The 19816-nt window shown below is 42.8% G+C and overlaps 1 protein-coding gene across 4 annotated transcripts in view; it reads left to right on the top strand.

The window, feature by feature from the left end:
* Nucleotides 1–5514: 5514 nt before the first annotated feature.
* CA10 (carbonic anhydrase 10) overlaps nt 5515–19816 on the top strand; it is a 320654-nt gene continuing 306352 nt past the window's right edge. For 2 of the 4 annotated variants that reach the window (XM_044983407.1, XM_044983405.1), the window contains exons 1-3: nt 5515–6044; nt 6794–6851; nt 7190–7277. In XM_044983407.1, the coding sequence (XP_044839342.1) occupies nt 6828–6851; nt 7190–7277 (112 nt within the window). In that variant the 5' untranslated portion in view covers nt 5515–6044; nt 6794–6827. Of the gene's footprint in view, nt 6045–6793; nt 7278–19816 lie in introns of all 4 variants that reach the window. The other 2 variants (XM_044983404.1, XM_044983406.1) reach the window with 1 other exon arrangement.

The following is a 19816-nucleotide window of genomic DNA, read 5'->3' as shown; positions in this document are numbered from 1 at the left end:
CCACAGTCTGTAAGCAGCCAAAACTCCCATCCAAGTCACAGAGAGTTTTCCCTGCATAGGGACTGCAGGACAATGAAATGCTTTAAAAACATTTGGATTCTCTAATATCTTACTTCTAGAAAATCTAAATGACACTAAAAGACATTCTGTCTTTTTGAATTAAAGGAATGTTATTTCACATACACATTTGATGTCTTAACACTATTTATTGGTCTTCAGATATGAAAGAGTAAATTGGCCTGACAATATGCCTTTATCATAACTTGCAGACTAACTCACAGGGAAAACAAAAAAAAACATTGATTGACAACTGCTAAGTCAATCAGCTTCCTTGTTCCCTTAATTCAAGCAATGTTTTAACTTGTAAATAAATTGATTTACCAGTAAAATATAAATTCCATCTCAGTTTTGATAAAGACCACCAAGAGAGGAAGAGAATTGCCTTAACATACTTTGTATTGATGGCTTCTTAGAAGCTGCTTTTTTAAAATAACAATTATGTTGATTTTTTTTTCAGTTTCCTTAGTGAGAGTATGGCACTATTTATAAACATTTAAGTTATTATCAGAAAAGATAAGACTTTATGGTAGTAGCAATATATACAATATAGTGAATATAATATATACTATCTAGTGTAAGTGCAGTTATATTAGTCTAAATCATCGTATGCCAGTATAGTCTACTATGCTTTGCTGAACTGGAATAAACTATACTGATATAACCACAGATAAGCACTATGGGGATTTTGCCGCTTTAACTATATTGGCACAATTAAAGCAACAAAACCTTACATGTAGATGTGGCCTAAGGGAGTTAGGTGCCTAATTCCCATCAATGGGATCTGGATACTCTTAGACTCCTGTGAAAATCAAAGCCTTGGTGTCTCAATAGTGAAATCCTCATATTTAAAAATGTATAAAGATACTTGAGACCGCTCCTAAAAACACTTAATACTCACCTCTGTCTCAAGACATGTGACTTAAATTGGATGGAAAGACTGGCATAATTAGGTCTTAGTTTCCTCAAGTCCGGACAACCACACAAATATGATGGAATTTTAATAACTAAATCATCCATTTTAGTGAGTTATAGCAGGCATTTTGGATGGAACCTCATTCAATAAAACATTGATACTGCAGCCAATGTTTTAATCTATTTTCAGCTTAAAACTAAACTATAGTACACAAGAGAGCTATCCTCTTCTCCTAGCACTCTTTCCTCCTAACCTAAATATGCTGTACTGTATTGATCTGTTTTCTTTTAGATCAAAAATATTGTGATCAGTTCTGCAGTGAGAGCCTGATCCAAATCTCACTGAAGTCAGCAGAAAGACGCCCACTGATTTCAGTGGGATTTGGATTAGACCCATATTTATAGCTATTCAGCATTACAGAACCAAACTCCGGTGGAGCTGTGCCACTTATGACAGGAGCCAATGTGGCGGAAATGACTTCAAAACCAGCCTTTAAGGCTTAGTAGCAGTCAGCAGAGTTGCAGTAGGGTAAATAAGGGCAGATTGTGGCCTGAAATGTCTGTCTAGATAAAATGACAATGTATCCCATTTCTTTTGTCCTTCCTTGAAATCACAGAAGAGGCAACTCCCCATTTTCTTCAATATCCTGCATACTGGTATACAAGTCTATCTATTGCAGAACCAGAGAAATTGCCACTGTGCATCAGAGGACCATTGATCCATCTAATCTAGTATGCTGTCTCTGACAGAGGACAGTGCCACCTGTCATGCACAGTTGTATGTGCATGCACCTCTGTCTCATCAGCTCTTCATCTGAAAATCTCGTCAAGCTTGTGTATTCCTCTTCATGTCTCTTTCTCTGCAATTATTTTTTTTAGTTACCTCTGTAGCCCCATTTAACTCAGCAATGCAGCTTACATGAAAGATGCTATAAGTAGTAAAATTGTATTTGCCTAACTAGAAAATCCACCCTTGATGGATGTACATGCATACGGTCCCCTAGAGTTGGCCAGAAAATGGTTTCAAATTTTCAGAGATTTTTCCACTAAAAGTTTTTTTTAAAAATATCAACCACCTCTATCCATAGCTTACAGTTCAGGGGGTGATGAATGATTATTAAATAACGTGTACCAAAAGGCCACAAGTTAGGCTGAGACCCTAGGCAGTCTAACAACATATCGTGAGTTACAATCCCTGTCTCAGTGTGCATGTCAATCATCCATTGCACCATTTTGGACATTTCTGGTTCTTCTGCAAGTCCTGCTTCCCTGCTAGCATGAAACACTACGTCCCCCTATTTCCCTACAACTTTTCTCAGCTGGTGAGCCAAACAACAAGACAAAATTATGGCTCAGTTGTTGAGCGACGGGGATAAGTAAAGTTCAGGCAGTTTCTCCTGACAAACAATTAGTTTGATCCTGATGTTCTTACTCAGGAAAAATTCCCTGATGGATATTTTGCATGAGCATGAGGTGCGGGCTCAGGTCTTTAATATTTGTATTCCAATGTGCCTTGGAAAACACATTACAACCACTTGGTAGTCCAATTATAGCAACTCATGTGAATTGAATCCCATGACAGAAAGTGTCACTGCTGCCTAATTGAATCACAAAGGGCAGCGATGGAGATTTTCTGTGGCAGCTAGGCAGAGGGAAATGTGAGAGAAGATGTTTTTCGGGGAAAGGAGAGGGACCGAGGAGAAATGACAACTTAGAAGATCTTTTTGTTTGACTATTTTTTTTTATTTGTTGTCTGCCTTCTGTGTTTGTCCTTCTTTTAGATTGTTTAGCTCTTCCGGGCAGGGAGATTCTTGTTGATTTAGTGACTAGTACGGTGGGGCCTCAAAGCTGGTTAGGGGTTTTAGGCACTACTGGAATAACACCACCATAAACAAAAAAAGGCAGTAAATCAAAAATTTGAGATAACTGGAGCAGCCAGTCAAGGAGATACAGCTAGAGATGTTCACTACTAAGGCTATCTACAAACATGGCACCAATCGTTACAATATATGGTGACTTCACAAATGTGGGACTCTACCCTCCCTGCACCCCTATGAGAGAGAGAAGTGTTAACATTCCCATTTGACAGCTGGGAAGCTGAGGCACAGAAAGATTAAAAGACTCATCCAAACTCCCACAGGAAGTGCATGGTAGAGGCAGGAACTGAATCCAGCCCTACCACATTCAAAGCCTTAAACACAAGATGGGCTTCAGGGAGCCTAGTCTTACATCACATGGAAGATTTCAACAAAGATTTCTTATTTTTATTTGTGCCTGAAAACACTCTAAACTGTTTTGGGAGCAGCTAAATGTACTGAATATAGTACATAATCTAGTAAGAGTCAACCCCTGGGGAGAAATATCCACAAAGGTGTTGTTACTCTTGTAATCTCAAAAACCTAAAGGCAGAGTTTGATAGGTGAACAAAGCACTGGGTACTTCTATTTTTGAGGGGAGTCAATGAGTGACAGTAGAGGGAAAGGATGGTGCAGTGGTTAGGGCACAAGCCTAAGAAATAGAAGACCTGGGTTCAACTCCCTGCTGTGTTATGAGCTTCCTGTATAACTTTGGGCAACTCACTTAGCTTCAATTCCCCATTTTTAAAGGGGGCCTTGGGTTGAGGTGGCAGGGAGTCTAGGTGCCTAACCAAGCCAAGAAACTGGCCATGTTAGTCTGATGCAAGTTAATGTCCTGTTTAAGGGTCTTCTGATAAGTCAGCTCATTGTAATCCTTGTGGATCGTCATTCACAGAAAGCAGTGACTTATTTCAAAAACTCTGGCTTTGAACACTGGGGCATGTTCCAAGCAATTATTTTGTTCTGAACCTAGATGACATTGTAAGAAATGAGCAAGGAAAGCCCAAAAGGAGGTCAAGAGCCAAATCTAAAGAAGATGAACATCGATCTGAATGAACCTTCATATTAGAGGATTGTGGAAACACCTCTGAACAAAGGTTCATAGCAGAGGACAGGGGGAATGTTTGCTGAGTTTCTCCTAAGACATTCATAAACATGACCATCATAGCAAAATAGACAGAGGATAATACTTTCCCGCTATAGTTCAACTTTAAGTGATTTTTCTTGGCAGTAAAACCAAAACTTTAAATAGGGTGCAACATTTTCTGGTGTTCTGAAGACAGAACAAACATGAAGTATTTTGTAAACTCAGGTTCAAACCCCCTAATTCTTACTTTTTCCTGGTGTGTCTTCAGCAAAGTAATGCCAGAACGATAACCTCAGAGGCTCCTGCCTTCTTTAAAAGGGCATGATACAGATACAGAATAATTTTTCTTACTCTAGAAAGAATATAGACCAATTTTCCCCCATGTTTGTGGGTATTACAAACCTCTTAACACATGAAGATATAATGACACAAATTATATGTGTCTTCATGGATGATGCCTCACTTCACCAAATCCTGGGAATTTTCAAAGTGACAAAAAATATTTAATTCCTGGTGGTTTTTTAATAAAATTATATATTCAACCTCTACCCAGTGTTTGTCAATCACCTTAAAGAGAAAATGGCCCCCTTTTACACAGATGCACTATTTACTGAAAATCCACTGCAAAATGATTAGAATTCCTTTAAACCAACTCATGACTCTAATGACATGAGAGAGAGGTCCCCATGCAGCCACACAAAGCAGTTTTCAAAAGGACAGGGGTTGATAACTAACTTGTTGGTTTATGTAAGGCTCAGTTTTAACATCAGCCAAGGTTGGTTGCTGTAGTCTCAGGAGCAGTTAGACTCATAAGAACTAGCAAAATGAATGTGAACTATAAAATTAGACACCCGATTAATTCATTCTAATGTTTCCGATTCGTCCCCTCTATTTCTTTTAAAGCAAAGAATCCAGAGACCTGCACGCAGCAAACCAGCTATGTCGCGACTGAGCGCAAACACGGGGACTCTGAATTGATCAGTCTTGCAAGAAACCTCCGCAGCCTACCTGAGCTTTGGAAGCTCTTAGTCTTGCCTAAAGACGCCCCCCTACTCCAGTCTGGGATCTGGACATGCTCACTCTGCTACTCGAATGCGAGCAAAGATCCGTTTTACAGCTGGGCTCTGTGCTTGGAGCTCTATTTATAACCCCCACCCTATGCTCAATCTATTATGCATGGCGCCTCGGCCGAAATATTTGCAATATCACCTCTGCGCACCTGCCCCAATTTAGGATTTCTAACTCAAAGCTGCCCGCCCCTTCTCTTCCCCCCTTTCTATTATCTCTATATAAGCATCCTCAGCTGGAGCTTTTGCCATATCACCCCTGCGCACCTGCCCTGAGCTGGGATTTTCTGTTTATCACCTAAAGCCCACTTCCTTCCCTCAGCCTATGATCAATCCATCATGCGTGCATCAAAGGTAGGCGGGAGCCTCATGCAATATCACTCCTGCGCACCTGCCCTTCGTTTGCCGCTTCATATATAACCCACACACCGCCTCAGACATCCCCAGTCTCTCGGAATCTATATTAAATTGCCTTCCCCCCCCGCGATTTTTAACACTGCCTCCATTTCCCGCCCTGTCTCCCCCCCCCCAATAAAGCACGGTGACACTATTATTCGTGTAGTTATTTATTTTGCAACCTCAGCTAGTGCCTATTTTAAAATAAAGTGGGAACGAAGCGTTTGGACTGTGCCGTCCAAAAAGCCGAGGTGGCAGCGGTGATTAGCTCCTAGCGCTTTTCAGCCTCGCCCCCCTACAGAGGCCGCGGAGCTATTCCAGCCCCAGCTGCTCAGCCGAGGCGACCCCCTCTGCAGCTGCGGCCGCTTTCTCGCGCGCCGCCTACCCCGGTGGGGGGACGCTGCCTGCCTCACCCGCCGGCTCGCGCTTGTGCGCGCGCGCCGCCTGTGAGCGCTGCTGAGAGCGTCCTGGAGCCCTCAGCAAAAGATTCCCCTCCGCGAGAAGGCGACACCCGCTCCCAGCCCTCAGAGCAGCGTGATGGTGCTGTAAGGTCTCCCCCGGGGGCTGGGGGGCTGCAGCCAGCTGCTTGGAGCTTGACCTCTTTCTCTGGGGGGACTGCAGGCAGGAGTGGCAAGCCGGGGGGGAAAAGACGGACGTTTTTGCGGGGTAAGTAAAAGGTTGCCCTTAAAATAGTGTGTGTGTTTGTCTAAGGGAGGGGGAGGATCAATTGCGTAGAAGTAATGTGGGTTCAGGTCAGGAAAGCAAATTACATACCCGCTGCAATGCAACTACTTTTTGCTAACTCTTGGCTGTGTCCTCTCGTCACACATCCGCACCCCAACCCGTGCAAACTTGCGGTTTTTTTTAAAATAAGTTTTAAAATACAGTCGCTTATTTCCCTCTGCGCGTTGGCACCCTATTAACCGGCCAGGTCATTGCACGCAGCTGCACCCCACCGCTGCTCGCCCTTTCGCCGCGGAGACCTAAAGAGCAGGTTTTCATTTGGGGGGCGCGCGTATGTATTTAAAATAAATTGAAACCCTACCGAGCTACGTTGTTTCTTTGCTTGGTGCTTCGGAGGCTTCATTAACCTGAACAAACTGGTAAATGCAAATCAGAGATTGGAGGCGAACCCCACCACTCTTTTTTTCACACACACCCCCCCCGACGTGATTTCCCCTCTAACTTGGAAACAAGGCGAGGGGAAATCCGTAGACGTGGGAAGAACGACCCCTGCAGTTGCATTGCGGAAAATCTCGTTTGCTTGAAGGGAAATTACAGGAGCCAAAGCGTTTTTGGAAGGAGAACTGGGCTATGATACTGTGCTTTCTAGTTTGTGTTATGTACGTGAAATAACACGCATGGGGGTCTCATGCGTAGCAACGAGTATTAATCACCTTCTGATCACTTTGTAGAAGCAGGAGAGGAAACCCACCCTCCTCCTCCGGCATGGGGCTTTGTGGCAGTGCCCCGGTGAGTCGTGCAGAGTTCGGGGGTAACTTGCAGCGGGCTGCCCTGGAATAGAGACTCTCCGGACCGGATCAGCTGGCGTTTGTTGTCTATGTCTTATTGGGAGAGCTGGTGGATTTTTGTCTCACTCCTGGAGGAAGAGCCCAGGGCTGGTGGTTGCCGCCTTCTTGGTCTTTTTTGGAGGGTGAAAGAAGGGAAGGGATCTCGCTTGAGCCGTGCAGAGAGAGAGCTTGGACATGTGTTGTCAGCACATCTGGGGAATACAGTCTGCAAGTCCGAAAGGAGATTTGCTGGGATCGTTCAAACTGCGATATTGATCGTTGTTATTTCTTTTCGCCGAGGGATGCACTTGGCATGAGACTCGGACGATGGAAATTGTTTGGGAGGTGCTTTTTCTTCTGCAAGCCAATTTCATCGTCTGCATTTCAGGTACGCATTGAACATGTAAGGGGGGAAAATACCATGCAGTGTATTCGGGTTTCGCCGTCCGTAGAAGTGCGAGAAATAAAAAAAATAGCAGTGCTAATCGTGGCTAAATTAGTTTAAGAGATTCGTTAGGTGCCTTTGTCCCATTCTTTACTCTGATAGCAGTGCATTAATTGCGGTGCATTGGTTGCAATAATTAATTGCAGTGATTTGGTAGCACACTGGTAGTCATTCCTAACACACAGTGATTGCAATAATTAATTGCTACATTGCAGTAATCCCAGCATGTCATGGCTTTTACAGAGCTAAAACTCAGTTGATCTGGGGGCTTTAAAAGGATTGCAGTTCACTGGCACAGTTCTCATGTTCTGGTGTGCCATGTTTTTTAGGGGTTGCAAAAGATGGAATGGTAGTGAGCAGTGTGTTTACAGTGTGTGTGCATGTGTGTGCTGTAAAAGGATTTAAAAAAAAATCCCAAACAGTGTGGCTGGGAATCCTGTTTCAGACTCTTTCATTTCAAGGTTGCAAAGATCTCTACCATTCTGCAGAAGTCAGGTAATTTCAGTTGTCATCAGAGCCTGTCCAGTTAATGAATAGGCATGGCAGGGGTATCTAGTGTTAATGATTAGAGCAATTTATTCTTGGGGAAAACACTCTTTTTTTCTACTTAAAGAGCCCAGGCTAGCTCCTTAATTTGTCAGGTCAGTCATGCTGGAATAATTATATTGTAGGAGCAACTGTGGGGGAGCCAGCCAGTTTTCTCGTTTGGGACGGCACCAAGGGGATCCAAGCTGCCTGATCTGCTTCTCTTCCCTGCAGGCTGCTTCTGCCCTGGAGTCATTGCATAAACCAGTGAATGGGAACTCTGACAGCATTGGCTGTTCCATTGCAGGGAGGGAGATCCCGCTGGGCCTCAGTGCAGAGCCAGGAGCGCTTAGCAAAACTTGCAGCTCCCCAGTGACCATAAGCATCTGCACCAACTCTCACTACCAGTCCTTGTACCAACTGGCACTCCCTGCACCAGTCTCTGGTCTAATCCGGCTTCTCAACTGCTGGATTGTCACCTCCTCCCCTCCCCACATTGGCAGTATCTACATCATTTGGCATTATCTGCACCTGCCTCACCTCTCCTCTTACCCTGTAGTGCCTGCCTCAGCCCCCTGAGTAACCCAACCCCTTTTCCCTGCATTCACTGGCATTTAGATTGGCACCCTCTGCACCTGGATGATGTGTCCTCTCGTACTGGCAGCATCTCAGCTGCCCTTGTGCTAATCCACTCTCATATGTGCCACCTGGGTAACACACCCTCTCACTCCTTAGACTGGCATGATTTCCCCCCCCCCCAGCCTCTTTCATCCAAGCCTCACACTTTGCTGTCTAACCTAGTGTGATTCGCCAGCTGTCTAGCACTTTTCAAATTAGACGTCATCTTTAAAAATAACAGCAATGGAATAATGAATTCCTTGGTGTGAGCATGGGAAGGAGGAATGTTCTTGTCACTTTGAAGATTAACGTCTGGAGATGGTCACAGGATAGTATCCCCTGATCTCAGCGCCACCCGCTGCCACCCAACCAAAACCCTGCTTCTGAAACTGAGTGGGATAGTCCTGCAGGGGCTCTTTTGGCTCTCCATCTCCCTCTAGCACTGAGAACAGTGGGATATCCATCCTTTATTTTTTAAGGAATACAGTGAAGTACTGGCTGCTTTTTGCTGTGTGGCCTCAGATCGTTTGCTTTAACCTCATACAGGATGTTTGCATACTTTTAGCCTTCAGTTCCATATATTTTCCCCAGGAATCCTCCTTTTTCATGGGTTCTTAGTACTTGTCATTTCAGAAAGAGGGATTAAGAGCTGCCTATATCTGCTTGGCACTAATGCTTCATTTCTCTCTCCCCCCGCCCCCCCCGCCTGCCTTTTTGTATGCACTATGCTGTATTAGGGAAGCATATACAGTTATCATTTGATAATGCTTGAGGTTCAAGAAGGCTTTGAATCCTGTGTAGACTTGTCCCAAATTAACATGTATTCCAGAACTTTATATTCCAGGTTATTCCAGAACCTTATATGTGTAGCCTGTCATGCAGTCAGCATGGTAATCACAAAAAAGAAACTAACTGAGGAAAGTGCTCTAGTAATACATTTCTTGCAAATTACAAAAGTAAATTATTTTTAAATTAACTATAGCATTTTTTCTTGACCAGTTATTTTAGTAATGGAGTATAAGATTGTGCTTTTTCTATTGGTGTTGTATACATGTATCTTTCACTTGCACTTATTGAGGGGCTGATTCAAAGTCCATTTAGGTCTGTGTGTGTCTTTCCATTAACTTCAATGAGTGTTGGATCGGGCCCTGTTTAACATAGTTGATACATAACCAGAGGCTACAATTCAGTGACATCGTTGGTTCTCAGCTGAATATGGAAAGGTAGGTTTCCTTACCCCATTTGTTGACTGGTTATATTAATAAACATAATAAAAATGTTTGGCTAGAAATGTATGAAACATTATTTCAGGTAGTCTTCTGTGTGTGTATCAAAATATAACTTGTAGTGAATATAGCTTCTTACCCAGTTATGCATTTCTATTTCATCTTTCACATGAAGATTGCAGTCTTAACACATGGTTGCCACTTTCTGATGTCATAACCCCCTCCCTCCCATGTGACAGTTTGAGTAGATTGGGAAAGGAAGACTAATAGGAAAGATCATTTATATCTCAAATATTGTGACACGCAGCTTTAATTTTGGTAGCATGTTAGTGGTGTTCCAGATAAGGAACAGAGTTTCATTTACTAAAAGAAGTACAGATACATTTTTTTTTTAAAGGAATGAATTCTTATTGCCTCATCAGGCACCTTCCACCTAATGTTCCTCTTTCTTCAGTGCCTCAGTTAATGATATGTTGGGTTGGTCTAGGAAGAATGGTACTGAAATGCAGAAGTAAAACAATTGTGGTTTTATATACATTTGATTTAGTGACATTTGTTTCAAAACAAGTACATTTGTTTGCACATGTTCTTAAGCTAGATGTTTTTATTTTCTACAAATACTGAATTAGGATTTTGGCTTCTTGAAGCTATTTAAAAAGAGAACCAAGCTTTGATTGTGTGAATGATAAATAAGAACAGGCTTATTGGAACAAGAAAATCATTTTAACTCCATAGAAGGGAATTAAAACCCTCTTTTAAAAAAATACTCTGGTGCATTTCTAATGCTTTTGTAAATAGTGTCTGTGTCTGATTCAAATGATCTTATAGGTTCATGTCCTTTAATGATGCTATAGTATGGCATTGACAGAATGTTGTGCCAATGGAGATGTCGTCCTTTAGACAGGATGTTAAAATAAGATCCCTTCTGGCTGCTATTTCAAGGGAGTTGCAGATAATCCTGACACTGAGTAAAAGGCAAGGGGATTATGGTCTGTGCTATCATGGCCAAAATTCCCTTCCTGTGTAATACCACTGTAGATTAATTAGCTGCAATGTTCACAGCTATGGGTGGGATGTTGCTGCTCACATAATGGCTGCCACATTTGCTTCTACAGTCACTTACATAAACCTTATGTAATATTCTCATGATCTTACACATTTGCCAACCAAGCGTAATAGAAGATACTCTTTTCAAACCTTTGCAGTATGTTAAACTTTTTTTTTTTAAATGTAAGTTGTCCCGTGCATTTACTGTTCAGGTTTCTGTTAAACAAGTTCTCTTTGGATCCATTCAATAGGAAAGTTTGTGGAACTTGGATGCTCAGGTTCTTAGTGGCATACTGCAATTGTGATACACTACCTCATCATGTCCTTGGTCAATGAGAAGCTCATATAAATGAAATGCATTCAGTTCCCCAGAATTCTTATCTGAGAATAGTCTCATTCTGGCTAGGAGTTTGCTGTTGTCCTGACTCGTATGGCCCCTTTCCACCAATTCAGCAGGCAGCTAAGGCTTCCCACATAGAGGAATTCCTTGGTGATCTAAAACTGATATAACCTCCCCTGGTATTGAGGGGAGGTGTGAGAGGGTGTGCTGGAGCACTGCTGCATGCCATCTGATCTTTAACTGGTGTTACGGTCTCTTGGGGGCGGTGACCAGCTGGCATAATGCAGAATAGCTTTTAAGGTGCTCTGAATTGTGCTGGAGGTTAAATTAGCTCCTGGATGGCTCCAGGATTTGAGAAGTGCAAAGAGAACACAAAGCCTACTTGGCTCACCCCATTTCCAGGCCTATATTTGAGCACCTAAAGTTGTAGGACCTGATATTGCTGTCCCACACCAGTATACTGCAGAAGTAAGTCAGTTGTAGTCAGTGGAGTTTCAATGTTGTAGATGTGAGGTAGGAAAGAGTTCTGTCTAGTAGTTGCTATTGCTGTATTGTACATCAATAGTTCAGGACCAAAAACGATGGAAATTTAATTACTCAGATATTTCTACAAAAGTGGATTTTTCTCATGATTTTGGTGATGGCAGAAGGCTGCGGATAAGTAAACAGTGTGTAAGGTTCCAGGGGAAAGAACTATGCATACATGGGAGTATATGCAACTGATGTGCCATCATTAGACATAATGATCTATGGGAATATACAGCCAATAGTTTGGTATGATAAATGGCTTAGAGCTTTTGGCATCCTGTGTATGATGGCCTCTTGTCCTCTTGGGTCCCAGTCCTGTAAACTAAAGTGTGTGGACAGGCCCTTAGCCTTGCACGGAGTCCATTGAAGTTAGTGGGAAATCTGCACTGACTTGGGGCCTTCAATTTATATCAGACTGAAGGATCAAGGCCCGACATTTGCAGGGATTAGGAAGGGCTTTCAGGTCCTAAAACTTTCAGATTGGAACTAGTTGTATGATTTGACTGCTCTTCCTCTAAATGTTTTGAATGCCTCCTCATGTTGGAAGTGCCACAGATGTTTCATCTCTTTCAAAGGGTGTTAAGTTGCTCCTGTTTTTTAAATGCTACTGAAATGGCCTTGTCTGTTATAAATATTTTCATGTCCTTTTTATATTTTCAGCTATCATATTTGTTTCATTACCTTTCCAGCTACAACACATGACCAGATAGGTGGTAAAATTATGTACTTACTTTTTGCTGGTGTGAGTATATGGGAAAGGCAAGTTTATCAATAATCTTGCAGATGTTATAACAAACTGTTTTCTATTGGACAAATAAACCTGAAGGGAGAGAGCTGTAATCTCTGCTATTGGTTCACAAACAACTATGATTAAAATCTTCTATTCCTAAAGCTGTATCTGTCTTTTGGCCTTGCTATGCAGTCTCATTGTTAATGAATCTGAACTAGACTCTAAGCATGCAAGACAAAATTAAAATAATAATCAGTACTTCCCAGTTGGAGGGCCTTGAAAGTGATCATAGATGTAGAAGACACTCATGACTCTAAGATGAATTTGAAAACAACTGTAACTAATGCTAGTTTCTCTAGTTTTGTTCTTGAGTCCACAAACGGTTTCAATCATATCTTTAGCAAACAACCTAGATGTTAAATCAAGGATTTAAATGGTGGATAGCTTTGCTTTTGCATAATTAATATTCCCTGTACACCAATGAACAGGGAGTAGATGCTTACCATAAAACTAGCGTTTTGAATACTCCTGTGTGATTGGCAAAGTGTTATTGTACATTACTGCTGCTTAAAGGTTGGAGAACGGATGCATTTGTAGCTTAAGCTATGCATCATTGCTGACCCGTTGATGACTAACATTCTTTTGGCAGGAAGTGAACCTCTTTCATGGTGTAAATGGAAATAGCAGGCCACCATGTTAGAGTTCTCGTCCAAAAAGGGAAAAAATCTCGAGTCCTTTTGTTTGTCAGGATCTTAATAATCAAATTAAATTCTTCTCTTTGGATATCACAAATTAAGCCTGCTTGCGTTTTTGTCTTGTAATCAGAGCTGTACTTCTCTTGGCTCTTTGGATCCCACGCTAATAGTTTTTTAGCTTGCCTTGCAATCACTGTAGTGTCCAGGCCTTACAGTATCTTTAGAACATGACTGCTGATAAAACAAATATATAAAACTTTTCTATCTCATACTTACTACAACCTTGTGCCATGGTCATAGCTGGGTAGGGTAAGAGTCATAGTTATGACGACCCTTTGACATCTGGGGATAAATTGATTATCTTGCTCCCATCCCTTTTTTATTCTATTTATAGTCCACGTTTGAGGAGTAGAAAGTAGAAGTAAAGTATTTAAATGGACTGTTCAGATTTGTTGTTTCTGCTTCTAGTGTAGTTATATTTGCATTGATTGATGGCATTACAGTGCAAACATAACCATACTAAAAAGTGGTTGTCAACAATCGAGAATTCCAGCTAGCAAACAAAATTCCATTATGGTAGACGAAGGGTAATGGTAACAATAAATAGGAAATAAAAAAGGAATGATATTCTTTATAAGTACTGGCAGTGGCATCTTCTAGTGGGATTTACTGTTAGAAACCAAATCAAAGTAAGAGAACATCTAATTCTGATGTAACAACACAGATAATACCATTCTTGCTGATGTAGCTATCTTACAGGGATGTTATGAAATATAATTACTGGTTATGAAATGGTTTGAGGTCCTCCAGTGAAATGTGCTAAAGGCAGATATTAATTATTATAGGAACTGCTGTATCATATTAAACTACTAGTCCATCTAATCTAGTATCTTGTCGGTGACCTGTGGCCAGTACTGGATGCTTCAGAGACAAGTGTAAGTCCCCCCACACTGGTTAACTGGGCAGTAACATGCCCGTGGGGGAAATTTCTTCTTAAACCCAGGTGCTGAATTGTTGACATGTCAGTTAGAGGAAGCTTGAGGCTATATATATATATATATATGACGGATTGGATCACAGAAACCCTCTTGGGAGCTGCCACCCAATGTGCCAAGACTACTTCTACCCCTGCTTTTCCTGCCATCTCAGGACTCCAGCACTCTGTCTTGCTGAGCCAGACACTCCCGTCTGCTCCAACAAAGACCCAGGGTCTGAATTACTTGCCCCAATGCTGCAGGTTTACTTGAAGGCAGCTAACAGAAGTGTTCTTGTCTTTGACACTCAGATGCTCAACTCCCAGTGGGGTCTAAACCCAAATAAATCCGTTTTACCCTATATAAAGCTTATTCAGGGTAAACTCCTAAATTGTTCACCCTCTATAACACTGATAGAGAGAGATGCACAGTTGTTTGCTCCCCCAGGGGTTAATACATACACCTGAGTTAGTTAATTAAGTAAAAAGTGATTCCAATTTTTTCCAAGTATCCTGGGGTGGGTGGAGATGCTCTCTCTTTAGCCAGCTGAAGACAAAATGGAGGGGTCTCCCGGGGGTTTAAATAGACTTTCTCTTGTGGGTGGAGACCCCCTCCTCCTATGCAAAGTACAGCTCCAATATGGAGTTTAGGAGTCACCTGGGCAAGTCACATGTCCATTCATGACTCACAGTTTTTACAGGTAGCATCTGTTGTTTACATGCTACTTTGAACATCCTCAAGTAGACTTCTTATGTGGATGGGAGCATTCCAAGATCCATTATCCTTTAAGTGTTTCTTGATTAGGTACTTAATTTCAACATTCCTTTCTCCAGGAACTGACCACATGCTGTGCTATGGTTATTTAGAAATCAATCAGTACACAGCCAACATTCATAGTATCAAATACAAAAATGATACATGCATGCATTAATACATTAATAATAATAATATTAATATATCTCTGTCCACATATCTATTCAAGTGACACCATCATAGGACCTAATCACATCAGCCACGCCATCAGGGGCTCGTTCACTTGCACATCTACCAACGTGATATATGCCATCGTGTGCCAGCAATGCCCCTCTGCCATGTACGTTGGCCAAACCGGACAGTCTACGCAAAAGAATAAATGGACACAAATCTGACATCAGGAATCATAACATTCAAAAACCAGTGGGAGAACACTTCAACCTCTCTAACTACTCAGTGATAGACTTGAAGGTGGCAATTTTGCAACAAAAAAACTTCAAAAACAGACTCCAAAGAGAGACTGCTGAACTTGAATTAATATGCAAATTAGACACAATTAACTCAGGCCTAAACAGAGACTGGGAATGGTTGGGTCATTACACTAATTGAATCTATTTCCCTATGTTAAGTTCTCCTCACACCTTCTATGGGTCATCTTAATTATCACTTCAAAAGTTTTTTTTCTCCTGCTGCTGATAGTTCATCTCAATTGATTAGACTCTTCCTGTTGGTATGCGTACTTCCACCTTTTCATGTTCTCTGTATGTATAAATATCTCCTGTCTGTATGTTCCATTCAGTGCATCCGAAGAAGTGAGCTGTAGCTCACGAAAGCTCATGCTGAAATAAATTTGTTAGTCTCTAAGGTGCCACAAGTACTCCTGTTCTTAATACATTCAGTAGATTATAACCTTTACGGAGATATGTTACATGGCATATGTAGCATAAAACACATTCTAAGCATATTTCGATAGAGCCTTATGGGAGGTACCGTCAGAATATAGAATGACATTCACACCCACTTGATAAAGCCCCTTGGCACGGCTATAATGATGGAAAGTAGTTTTGGGGTAAATGAGAAACCCGGCCCATATCTGGCAAGCTGTTGTGCATGGCAGAGCCCTGCTCTGCCTCTAACTTCAATGGGGCTCCATCTAGGTACAAAGGGGTCCACCCACACAGTCTTGGGGCACTACTAGACTTTACGCTAGTTTAGTATTTGCCTTTTACTCAGCTTGAAAAATGGAAAGAAACTAGCAGTTTATGGTTTCCAGGCTCTAACACAATGGTTCAGTGATAGAATAAGGAGACTGCTTAAAACTAAAACAAGTAGCTGTTGTCATTGGGTTTCTCCCTTTAAATTCCATACAAAAATACATTTTCTGTGTATAGAGGTCTTGTAAATCTATTTTTTAAATAATAAAATGTTGACCATAAATTCCCAGGCAGTATCACCTATTGTAACATAAATATTTGACAGTAAAATACCATTATAGTTTTATTTGGCAAATAACTCACTAAAAGATGATAAAACCTTTGAGAAATGGAGGATTAAAATAGACATAATAGTGTAACAAATAATGGTCAGACCTGTCTGATGCTGCTAGGTGTGGAGCACTCTCAATCATTGCCCATTTGCACTTCTTCCATGGGAGTTCAAGGTAATCAGCACTTTGAAAGAGGTGTTAGCAGATTACGTGATCAACCCCTGGTGTGCAGTATATTTATCCTGATATGAGATCGTGTTGTCAAACTTTTAGGTGTGGAGTGGATGAAAAAGTTTGCGGTTATTGGCCCAAAGTGCCCATTAAGCACATGCAGGAAGGAAGAGGAAACTAAGCATCATTATTCTTCCTTTCCTCTGAAGCTACCTTGTATCGGTAGCTTTTGGGAGCAGTGTCTGTCCATGGGGATAGATTGAGCCATCTTGTGTGACATCTTCCTCCTTGCAGATTGCAGGCCATTTCTTGATGAATTTATTGCTGATCCTTCCCACTATGAACTTTCACAGTGTCCGGGTTTGCTCCAGTCTTATGTCGAGAGACTAGGATAACAGGGCTTCTGTAGCACCTGTCATACCAGTGCGGGGAGAGAGGGTGAGGGAGTAGTACAGGATGCCTGGGTGCATGGACAGCTGTGGGATTTGAAGCAGAGGTGGAATGGGCATGCCTTTGGCAAACCATACCTGCACTCTCAACAAGTTATTTAGGTGAGTAACTGAAGGAATTTCCCAATGTAGAGTCACTCCTTTGGCGAGGTGGCATGATCTAGCCACTGGAGAGAGCATTGATCTGTGCTTGCTACACATGGTGGCAAAAGGAAATAGATTGTTCTCTATGCTCTCTGAAGAGCAAGGGTATTTTTTGCATGCAAACGTTGAATAGGAAAAATACATTTTATCACAGAGCCACCTGCAAATGAGGTTTGGTGGACAGCGAGTCATTTGTCCTTGTGTGAGAGGAAATCCGTCTCCTTTGCAGGTGAATTATATTATTTATTACATGGGAAACTGCAGTTTTAAATTACAGAAGGGAGAAGTGTGGTTGCCAGGAGGAAGAGATTCTGAATGATTGAAGTCTCAAAACATCTGGGTCCTAATCTTTCCCTGAATAGGGAAGTCTGAGGAACTCTGTGATTTCTGCATGAGTTTTGTCTGGACCATAGGATATGGGTCCATCAACACCGTGTTATTTTAGTTAAGTTATGAACAAAAGAAGCCTTGTATTGATAAATACTTAGCTCTCATGTAAACTTTTTTCCCCTTTGATTTCAAAGCACTAAACAAGGAAGGTAAGGATCAGTTTCCTCATCTGCAGAATGGGGGACAGTAAGGCCCAGAGGTGTAATGACTTGCCCAAGGTCACCCAACAGGGATGTTAGGCGTTAATCCTTTAACAACATTTAACTGTTGTCCATTTTCTCTCTCCTCAGCTTCTCCTACCCTTTCCAGTTAGCCTTGGGCCCTGATTCCGATGCTGACTGTGCACAGACACAGCCCTGTCGAATTCAGTGGTTCTTCACACAGGTGCAGGGAGTTTGCCCAGCCACTGTCAGGGTCAGAATTGGGGCTTAAGCCCAAACCAATATATTAGCTCTTTAACACCCTCATGAAAATGGCTTCAGAGAATTGCAGGCCCTAGTCCTTAGTTTGTATTTCTAATGCTCCAGTGTTGCCCTTTATTTCTGTGAGTGGAGGGGAGTCTGCACTCCAGCAACTGATGGGTGATGGTGTGAAATCTGGGAGAGCATTACCATTGAGGGCTGAAAAGGGTGGAGGTGAAATCTGCAGTGCAAAACAATGCTAGTTACTGCTGAGTGAACCTGCAGTAATTTGTGCGGCTTCCCGCACCACCCTATGATATACCCCTCCCCCTCCAGGGAGGATTTGGGGCAGCCAACAGCTGAGGAGCCGCTCGCAGTACAGGGGCTGAAGGAGCTAAGCTGTCAGGAGGACTTGGAAAGCCAAGGTGCCTGGCCTGTGCTGTGGCAAAGAGCTCTCATCTTCTAGTGGAGTCCCTGAAATCTGCAGGTTAGACTATTTTGGTCTCTGTAGCATGAGGCAAACTGCACGCCTGCGGTGGAAGGCTTCTAGGGCCACTGCCCTGTGTATGGACAGCTTACATAGAGAAGCAGAAGGCCCTGAACTCCTTGGCCTTGCTGCTTACCAAAACATGGTGCCTTTAAAGCTTTGAGGCTTAACGGGGAAATTTGAATATGTGATCACATTCTCTCCTCTTGCTCTTAGCCTCTGGCCTCTCCATAGGTTTACTGGAGCTTGACTTATTACTCAAGCCTTATTACTCGCTAAATATCAGTTGCTCTCTTTTATTTGTGCCTTGTGTTAAACTACTAATTCCAAAGGCTTTTGAGAACGTGGAACAGATCAAATAGATAATAAATCTGACTCTTATTAGGTTGACCTTCAAATTGGTGCCCGTTTGCTAGAATTCATCCCTTTGTCTTGTGCACCACATAGTTGGGTTAAGCTCTCTCATTATATTGGGCTTTGTGAAGGGACAGGCTCTCGCTCTGGTGGTGAGGAGACTAACGAGCTCTTCTGGGCCAGTTCAGCACTAATGAGGCGCACCTGCAAGGCTTGTTCTGTGCGGGCGGTGCGGGGTTGTTTAAAAAGGGAAAAACCTGCCACAGGAAGGGTTGGTGAATGGTAGAAGGACTGCTCCACCTCAGAGACTGCTGACAGCAGACACAGGTCAGCCAAGAGGAAAACCATCACAGGCCTCACCACTCCTGAAGCGGCACAGACCAGCTGCAAAGCAGCACACCTGAAGAGGAGGGTGTGACGAAGTGGGAATGTTCTTAATGTTTTCTCTGAATACTGTGTGGGTGCCTCCATTTCCCCTATGCCTTTCTTAAGTATCTAGGTGGTGGGATAAGGGTGTGTGATTGTTGCAGAGCCTTAGAGGGCCAGTGTGATGCTGTCTGCACAGAGAATGGCTGAAACCCTGTCTCATGGCAACTGATGGCCTGGGCCCCGCCCCTGCAAAGGTGCCAACTGAAGGTGTTGTGGATCTAAGAGCTCATCAGGTGACCTCCTGGCCTGGGAAAGAGACAAAGTCTAGAGGAGGGGCTGGAGGGGGTTTCAATTTGGAGCTGGCTGGGGAAAGAGAGGGAGGCCCAGACCCAGGGCCTGGCTTCCCTGCCCCAAAGATGGACCTGACTTAGGGGTCCTGTTTCCAGTACCTACAAGCTCTGTTTTGTACTGTGTTCCTGTCGTCCAATACACCTGTTTTACTGGGCTGGCTGAGAGTCATGTCTCATTGCGGAGTTGGGGTGCAGGGCCCACTGGCTTCCCCAAGAGCCCCACCTGTGTGGACTCGCTGTTGGAAGCGCACGGTGTGAGAAGGGGATGCTGAATGCTCCAAGGTCAGACTCAAGAAGCTCGAAGCTGTGTAAGCTTCTTGCTCTGGAGACAACCTGCTCAGAGAGAGGAGGCTCCCTCAGAGTCCTGACTGGCTTTGGATGGAATAGTTCCAGAGCATTGCCCGGTGACTCTGTGACAGAGGGGCTGGAGGTAGACCCCACTAAA

The sequence above is a fragment of the Mauremys mutica genome, chromosome 12 (genome assembly GCF_020497125.1).
Source record: "Mauremys mutica isolate MM-2020 ecotype Southern chromosome 12, ASM2049712v1, whole genome shotgun sequence".
NCBI lineage: Eukaryota > Metazoa > Chordata > Testudines > Geoemydidae > Mauremys > Mauremys mutica.
The sequence above is the reverse complement of the archived record's forward strand: the minus strand, read 5'-3'. Positions and strand labels throughout refer to the sequence as shown.